Source organism: Salvelinus fontinalis, chromosome 12 (assembly GCF_029448725.1).
Source record: "Salvelinus fontinalis isolate EN_2023a chromosome 12, ASM2944872v1, whole genome shotgun sequence".
NCBI classification, from domain to species: domain Eukaryota; kingdom Metazoa; phylum Chordata; class Actinopteri; order Salmoniformes; family Salmonidae; genus Salvelinus; species Salvelinus fontinalis.
In genome coordinates, this window is record NC_074676.1 from 9,599,056 (window position 1) to 9,608,313 (window position 9,258).

Below are 9,258 nucleotides of genomic sequence, written 5' to 3' on the forward strand. Positions count from 1 at the left end.
GGTTGATGATGGATGTTTATTCCCGAATAAAACAATGAATTGTATATTCCACCATTCCACCGTTCATATCACAGGTGTACAACCATCCATTACACCGTCCTATATCTTTAGCTAAATCAATCAATCAATGCCACCCCTTTCCATGGGAGACTAAGACTGTGGTGACAGGGTAACACAAAACTCCTAGCTACAAGGATAGAGAAGAATATTACTCTGGATTTATGAAATATGATGCACATATTTATATGAACGAATATATGAAGAAAATAGTAGTAACCCTCTTAAGTAGTACTGTACTCCTCATCCTCAATCACGCCATCTAACAGCTCGCAGAGCCGTTAACCTCGTACTTTAGGCTGAACTTTTCCAAACGATCGTGAAGACAAAGTCTGAGCTGGCTGTGTGTAGTCTAATACCTTTTGACAGGATCACTTGATGTCCCTCCATAACTCTGGACAATCCACCATTCTTTCCAGGCCCTATAAACTTATTAGGTTCAATGTCAGTGACTACAGCTAATGCACATGACAGGACCCTAGTTCATACAGAAGTCCTCTCCTCCAGCTCCACTCAGCCACAGTGAGGAAAGGAGAGTAGGCAGAGCCCTGTCCAACACTACATAGGATCAACACAAAAATTCACGTTTATTTAACTAGGCAAGTCAGTTTAGAACAAATTCTCATTTACAATGAGCCAAACCCAGATGATGCTGGTCCAATTGTGCACAGCCCTATGAGACTTCCAATCACAGACAGTTGTGATACAGCCTGGAATTGAACCAGGGTCTGTAGTGACACCTCTACCACTGAGATGCAGGACCTTAGACTGCTGCGCCACTCGGGAGCCACTCATCACACCATTCTATTGCTAATTTTCCTTTACAGAGCTTGCAGAAAGAAACTAAATATGAATATGTAGTGCTGCAGAGCCTAGATGTGCACCAACGTAAGAACACACAAAGACAAACAGACGTTATGTTTGACTCTATTACAACTTTCAACAACTCAACAAAAATTGTTATGAAATGTGTGCTTTGTTATAAAAGTGCCAATAAGTGTAATTCAAGGGGGGGCACAGTTGGGGCACATGTGGACTGTGAAAACAACTGCCTAATTTGACTAACTTTGGAACAAAATTACATCCTAAACAGCATAAAGGCTCCAGTACTCACTGTAGCTTTGTAGGTAGCCAATGTCATACCAGATAGATGACTAATATGGGGACTAACATGTTTCACTGTGTGAATTAGTGGTCTAAAAGATGGCCGTTCAGGTTAAGAGTCCGGTAATGAATGATGCAACCGTCACAAACCGAGATTATTCACATCACTGCACCTGGACCTATCAATAATTCTGTAGGGGGTCAACCAAAGCATCAAGTCACAGAAAACGACTCTTTTCAAATCAAAGCTTATTGGTGGCGTACATAGATTTGCAGGTGTTATAGCAGGTGCAGCAAAATGCTTATGCTACTAGCTCCAACAGTTCAGTCGAATGTCTCACAAATACAAATAATATAAAAAAAACACGACAAGACATCACGAAATAGCAATACAAAGTAGATATATTTGAGTGAGCCTGTGTGAGAATCCACAATATAAGTATGTGGTGTGTATGGACAGTATATAATTTGGAAAAGAAAACGGTATGTACAGTCGTAGGTATATAGGACGAGAATACAGTATATACATACACAGTGAGGAAACAACGGTTTATAAACAGAATATGATGTGACCAGCTTTCAATGACTCTATCTATGCACATGGGGCATTAGTCTCAAGGTGCAGGGCTGAGTACCAAGCAGGTAGCTGGCTAGTGATGGCTGTTCAACAGTCTGATATCCTGGTGATAATAAGCTGTTTCTCAGTCTCTCTGTCCCGGCTCTGATGCACCTGTACCGTCTTCGTGGTAGCACAGTGAACAGACCTTAATGAGGGCAGGCAACGTGCCCCAGATGGTGCGTTGGGCTGATGGCACTCCGAAAGAGCCAGGCGGTGATTCAGCCCGACAGAATGCTCTCAATGGTGCATCTGTAGAAGTTCGCGAGGGTCTTAGGGGCCATGCCGAATTTCTTCAGCCGCCTGAGGTTGAAGAGTCGCTGTTGCGCCTATTTCACAACAGTGTCGGTGTGGTGGGACAATTTCAGGTCCTCTGTGATGTACATGCCGAGAAACTTAAAGCTTTTGACTTTCTCCACTGCGGCCCCATCGATGTGGATGGGGGCGTGCTCCCTCTTTTGTCTCCTGTTGTCCACAATCAGCTCCTTTGTTTTTGTTTTATGTTGACATACTTTTTTTAACGTTTAATGTACTGTACTTTTGGCAAACTACTGAAGATTCATGATGTGTTAAAGAAAATCTTCACCCATTTTGAATGTTATGTTGTTTTTGTGCATCTCTGAGCGATGTTTTATCTATTCCCGGGGTCATTTGATGTTTTCATGTGTATCTGAGCTATTCGCCGTTCAAGCAGGCATAAATACAGCCGGTATGACGAGTTTTGCATCGTATGACCCCGGGAATTGATAGAACATCGCTCAGAGATGCACAAAAATGATATAAAATTCTAAATGTGTGACTCTTTCCTTTAACAAACAGCGTTCTTCTACCTGTACCTATCAAGAACACTGAATCATAGACACCACAGGTCTGTACCTATCAAGAACACTGAATCATAGACACCACAGGTCTGTACCTATCAAGAACACTGAATCATAGACACCACAGGTCTGTACCTATCAAGAACACTGAATCATAGACACCACAGGTCTGTACCTATCAAGAACACTGAATCATAGACACCACAGGTCTGTACCTATCAAGAACACTGAATCATAGACACCACAGGTCTGTACCTATCAAGAACACTGAATCATAGACACCACAGGTCTGTACCTATCAAGAACACTGAATCATAGACACCACAGGTCTGTACCTATCAAGAACACTGAATCATAGACACCACAGGTCTGTACCTATCAAGAACACTGAATCATAGACACCACAGGTCTGTACCTATCAAGAACACTGAATCATAGACACCACAGGTCTGAACAAATATAACATTTTATCAGCCACGGATGAAATAATGACAAATAAGGGTCGGCTGAATGAGGGACAACAATGAGGTAGGAGTAACAAGGCAATTAGGTTGCCATAAGGCGTGAAGTGAGGGGTCTAATATAATAATACTCAACACTGAGCTTTACTTTGTTCAAAGGGAGATTTCCACACGGAAAATCATCAAAAGCGATTTATCAAAACAAATTACCTAATTTCCACGACAGCCCCACAGTTCAATGTTGACGCTTCACCAAAGCGTGACCAATATATGCTGCCCCAGCTGCCAGCCATGGGGGTGGGGTGGGGTGACAACCTAGCTACCGTAAAGAACCCCCTTATAAGATCCTGGTCTAAGGCCTGAACAGATGGGGGACGGGTTCTCCAATACCTCTCTTATAAAAGATACATAATCAACTCTAGCCAAGCATAAGAATACTTTTGTTACTGTCATTTTCACTGCCATCATACATCATTTATATTCTTTCATACCATTTTTAAGTTTTCCAACAGATGACAATCAAAATGACTTATATCATTACTCAATCATTTTGTCCTATTCAGATTCAAAGATCAAAGCATTCAGAAACTCCTGTGACATGCACACATTTTGATGTCAACAGAGGATTTGTCCGAAGAATCAACCATCGACACTGAGACAAATGGTGCACCAGCCACTGATTTGATATACCACCTTAACAGGGTAGCCATCATTATGTCAAAATCAACTTGGGTGAATCAACAAGAGAGCTCCTGTTTGTGACAGGATGACCACTGTGGAACAGGGCTTCAGGGCAGCTACCTAGAGGTCATTAGGGAACAGACAGAGAGACAGACAGCACAGTGGCCTCCACTTACCTTTTTCTGATCCTCCAGTGCATGTGTCACAGGCTTCCTCCCCTGGTGCTGATGCTGATGCTGGCTCCCCTCAGCTCCCGATTCCATCTCAGGCTGTATGCCAGATACCCCCTCTCTTCTCTGCTCAGTCTCAACTCGTCAATATCCACAACCCAATAATCCCCAAGGGGAAGGGAAATCCCAGATCCTTCTTCCCAGGATGTAAATAAGGATACACCACTTCTCAAAAGAAATGATTAGAGTCGATACCTCCCAAAGGACTCTGGGGCTCTGGCAGAGGTGAGGTCAACCATAGCTCTGCTTCTTCAGTCTCAACTCAGAGATGCTGCATTGAGGACTGGGCCACAGGATTGACAGGAGAGACTGGGTCCCAGAGGATGCTGGTCTCTGACCCATGGTGCTTAGTTAGGGATGCAGCCTGAAGCAGTGATGCCCTGCCTTCATTGGAATTGATAGGGTTAACCCACTGATGATGAGCGCTGATGAGCATAGTTCAGTCCAATGGGCTTAATACAGTTTCATCACGCATGATCTGAGAGAAGAGCTTGAATTACTCACCATGTAAATCACACTAATGCTGCAGTCAGAGATGTTGGGTCCCATGGAGACTGTTGTCTTTTTAAGATTGTTGGAGATAATCTGATCATTTGAGATGCCAACAGATATTACAGCTGAACTAAACTGTATTTAAGATAAGTAATCACCATCTAGCAGTTGCCACCTAAATGTATTTTATGAACATTTAGCTGCAATGAATATCTTAATAAATTGATACATTATCTTCGTGATTGTCATCATCGTTTAGGAAAATCGATGATTCTCAAAACTCCACACGGTCTCTAAACTAAAGTTACCCAAATAGGCTACAGACTACAGTTAGTTGAACGTATTTAAAGTTTCCTCATTAGAAGTAACCTACAACATGAATAATATTCCAACTGTAAACGCAATGTAAAAAATAAACATGTACAAATACACTCCAAAAGGAGCGTAGTCCAACATGATAGATATCACTGTACGAAAATTCTTGAAATATAAAACACTCACCGCAATAAAATCCTATTTTCGCTGAATATCCATGCAAGAATATGAAACTCTCATCTCCCGTGCGCACATCGTGCACCAGCACAGACCATGCGTCCCATCCCCATCAAATCATTACGTCACCACGGTAAACGCCAGGCTAATTTTCAATAGTTTTTGTTGGGCACAGCTTTCTTGTCCTATGGATAGAGCTCGTTCCCAAGGAAACTTTTAGCAATGAATTTTCTGCCATCTAGTGTCAAAAGACGTAACCTCCGCTATTAATTTATTGCACCTTCGACCGCAGGGACATCGAACTACTAAACTACTGTATGAAAAATGCTTGACTTTTCGGAATTATACATTCTTGAACTTTCCATCTCCTTGAAATTAGTGATAGGTTGTTATATGCTGTACATAGTCCATCTGTAAACTACCCACCCAATTTACCTACCTCACCCCCGTACTGCTTTTATTTATTTACTTTTCTGCTCTTTTGCACACCAGTATCTCTTCTTGCACATGATCATCTGATGAATTATCACTCCAGTGTTAATCTGCTAAATTGTAATTATTAGATTTATTGCCTACCTCATGCCTTTTGCACACATTGTATATAGATTCTCTTTTTTTCTACCATGTTATTGACTTGTTTATTGTTTACTCCATGTGTAACTCTGTGTTGTTGTCTGTTCACACTGCTACGCTTTATCTTGGCCAGGTCGCAGTTGCAAATGAGAACTTGTTCTCAACTAGCCTACCTGGTTAAATAAAGGTTAAATAAAAAATAAAAATAAAAAATAACATAATGCAATAACCAGGTGAATACAATATAACTAACTAACTGGACTGTCTACAGGCTGGGTGTACTAGTGAATTGGTTGTAAGTCCCATCACGCATGATGGTCCTAGACCAGAAGTAGGTGGAAACACCAAAGTGACCATCTTGGGTGTGGGTAATGTCGGTGTCCTCAGTATCTTACGGTCTGTAAATCCCACTGTGCATATCAGAGACCACCAAATACTTTTTATTTTAAGCTTGTTATGAAGTGCCATACATTTCCAACAAAGATATGAAATGATCTTGGGCTGGCCCAGCACAGCCCTGACGCCATCCTCCTGGTGGTATTTAAACCCTGGTAACTCATAGTGGTGCAAAAAGTACTCAATTGCAAAAGTGTGCAACTACAGCCTGCAATTTGGGGCGTTCCTGCATGTGCAATTTGGGGCGTTCCTGCATGTGCAATTTGGGGCGTTCCTGCATGTGCAATTTGGGGCGTTCCTGCATGTGCAATTTGGAGCATTCAAGCATCCCACTGGTTCCTTCGTGACCCCCCCCCCCAGTGAGCAAGACATCTTCATGCTTGTGTGACACTTTTGAATGTGGGTCAAAAGGGAAATAAAAGTATTATCTGAGTTTTTTCCTGCCGCTTACGGACACACGGGCACACTCAGACATCATCGTTTGTGTTTAGTGAGTCCGCCAGATCAGAGGCAGTAGGGATGACAACGTTACATTGATAAGTGTGTGAATTGGACCATAATTCTCTCCTACCTCAGCATTCAAAATGTAACGAGTACTTTTTGGTGTCAGGGAAAATGTATGGGAGTAAAAAGTACGTATTTTCTTCAGGAATGTAGTGGAGTATGATTAAAATTTTGTCAAAAATATTATAGTAAAATACAGATACCCTCCAAAACGACTTAAGTACTTTAAAGTATTTTTACTTAAGTACTTTACACCACTGGTAACTCACTACACCATGGTCCCTTATTATAATAGTTTAGGGAGAAGTGAGTAGGAAATCAGACGGCTGAGAAGTCTTTCAAGTCAAACTTACAGTTACATTACTCCTTTTCCCTAAGAAAAGGTGTATTCCTGTTATGAATAAACAATGCCAAATAGTAATTGAGCATTTATACACCATATTTGTTTCTAACCTGGGCTGTTGGCTAACGCCATGTACAGTGTACCCTGTGGCACGTCAGTGGATGTGCTGAACTAAAGATGTGGGATCTTAATTTGACCACTCTTTTGTTGCTGAGAATTTTCCTGCCCCGCAGGAAATGCAGATGAGCTTTGGGATTTACATATATTAATTGAAAACCTGCACTACCACACCTATTAACAGTATTGCACGTTTCATGTAGCCTACTTTTGTCCAGCTAATAGCCTGACCACCGATCAAGCAACATTATGGACTAAACCTTCAAAATCTGTTGCTGCAAGATTATTTTGCTATGACAATACTGGTCAAATTCAGATCCTACATCTGTATGTGGCCTGAAGGCTGAGTGGGTTCTCTCAGAGAGGGTCATCGGCAGCAGGACCAATCTGGACTAGCACGGTTCTGCTTTCTGATGGGAGAAAGACTGCAGGTCCACCACAGCATTGTCCATGGCCACATCACAGGAGAGCACGGGGAGTCCAGTGGTGAGGCTCTCCCTCCTACCCCTCCTGTCAAAAACAGCCTCGCAATCAATCCATACAAACATTTTGAGCTTTGAACTGTTATACACACATTCATTTTAAACAGACCAATTCAATACTATTTCAGGAGTTGATCATCCATTTGAGATTTGATAGATACATACTGTACTTGTTGTTTCCTCTTTTGTCCACACAGTGGCGGTGTGGAGTGGGGCCAATGTGGCTGTGCTCCAGAGCCTCACTAGAGAGCTGGAGGCTGGGCAGGACTCGGACCTTTATTAACGGTACTGACGACCAGCATTATCCCTGTCATCACTAAATCACTAGAAACAAGGGCTTAAATTCCAGTCAGTATTATTTTGAGTATACACACACAGTAATATGGGAAATGTCTGTCTTTAGTGCTTATAAGGGGATCTGGCTGAACCTCCTGGGCCATTGGTCTGAGTGTGTCCAGCCTAGCACAGGTCATACTCAAGAACCTCCACACCATTCACCCTGTGTCCACCCTCACCAAGGTAGGTAGACCTGCAAAAGAGTGTATAGCCTACTGTAATAGTGCAATAACAGTTGTGTGTAATATAACATATTGTTGTGGAAAACTCAATCCAAAGATTAATGCAGAGACTATTTAATTGTATAATAGAAACATATTTAATCAAGCAGCTGCGAGGGAGCTCTGTCTTTGATTTCACAGGGAAATGGCGCCAGTGTCACATCCTGATATGTTTCACCTGTCCTTGTGATTGTCTCCACCCCCCTCCAGGTGTCGCCCATCTTCCTCATTATCCCCTGTGTATATATACCTGTGTTCTCTGTTTGTCCGTTGCCAGTTCGTCTTGTTTGTCAAGTCAACCAGCGTTTTGTTTCTCAGCTCCTGTTTTTTCCCAGTCTCTCTTTTCTCGCCCTCCTGGTTTTGACCCTTGCCTGTCCTGACTCCAAGCCCGCCTGCCTGACTTCTTTGCCTGCCCCTGACCCTGACCCTGCCTACCGACCTGGACCTTTGCCCCCCACTGGATTTTTGACCTCTGCTTACCCTGACCCTGAGCCTGCCTGTTGTCTAGTACCATTGCCTTACCTCTGGTTTACTGACCCATGCCTGCCTTGACCTGTCTATTGCCTGCCCTTATTGGATCATTAAACTATTGTTTATTCGACGTGGTCTGCATCTGGGTCTTACCTTCATACCTGATAGCCGGAGGGGATGGCTGCCGTTTTACGGGCTCCTAATCAAATGTGCTATTTTGTTGTTTGTAACTTATTTTGTACATAATGTTGCTGCTACCATCTTTTATGACCGAAAATAACTTCTGGGCATCAGAACAGCGATTACTCACCTGGAACTTGATAAAGAATTTTCTTTAACGAGTCCGACGCAAAGGATATACTGCTTTCTCAGGAACAGGCCCAAATCCCCGTAATTTGCGTGAAGAAAAGACGGAGAAAAAGGGGGTGGAGATCAGGCTGCCTTCTGAGAATTTGTAGGCGAGTGAGGAAACTTCCACTACCATCCGTTCTATTGGCCAACGTGCAATCATTGGAAAACAAAATGGATATACGATCAAGACTATCCTACCAACGGGACATTAAAAACTGTAATATCTTATGTTTCACCGAGTCGTGGCTGAACGACGACACGGATAATATAGAGCTGGCAGGATTTTCCATGCATCGGCAGGACAGAGCAGCTAAGTCTGGTAAGACGAGGGGCGGGTGTGTGTGTCTATTTGTCAATAACAGCTGGGGCGGGATGTCTAATATTAAAGAAATCTCAAGGTATTGCCTACCTGAGGTAGAGTATAGTATGATAAGATGTATACCAAAATATTATTCGTATCTGTCTATTTACCACCACAAACCGATGCTGGCACTAAGACCGCACTCAACC

General features: G+C 42.6%; 1 protein-coding gene across 2 annotated transcripts in view; it reads right to left on the bottom strand.

Annotated features, from left to right (window-relative positions):
• The window catches only part of LOC129866753 (neuron navigator 2-like), a 140,205-nt gene extending 135,146 nt beyond the window's left edge, over positions 1 to 5,059 (bottom strand). For both annotated transcript variants that reach the window (XM_055939595.1, XM_055939594.1), the window contains exons 1-2: positions 4,964 to 5,059; positions 3,917 to 4,448 (exon numbers count right to left, since the gene is read on the bottom strand). In XM_055939595.1, the coding sequence (XP_055795570.1) occupies positions 3,917 to 4,003 (87 nt within the window). In that variant the 5' untranslated portion in view covers positions 4,004 to 4,448; positions 4,964 to 5,059. The remainder of the gene's footprint in view (positions 1 to 3,916; positions 4,449 to 4,963) is intronic.
• Between the last annotated feature and the right edge of the window lie 4,199 nt (positions 5,060 to 9,258).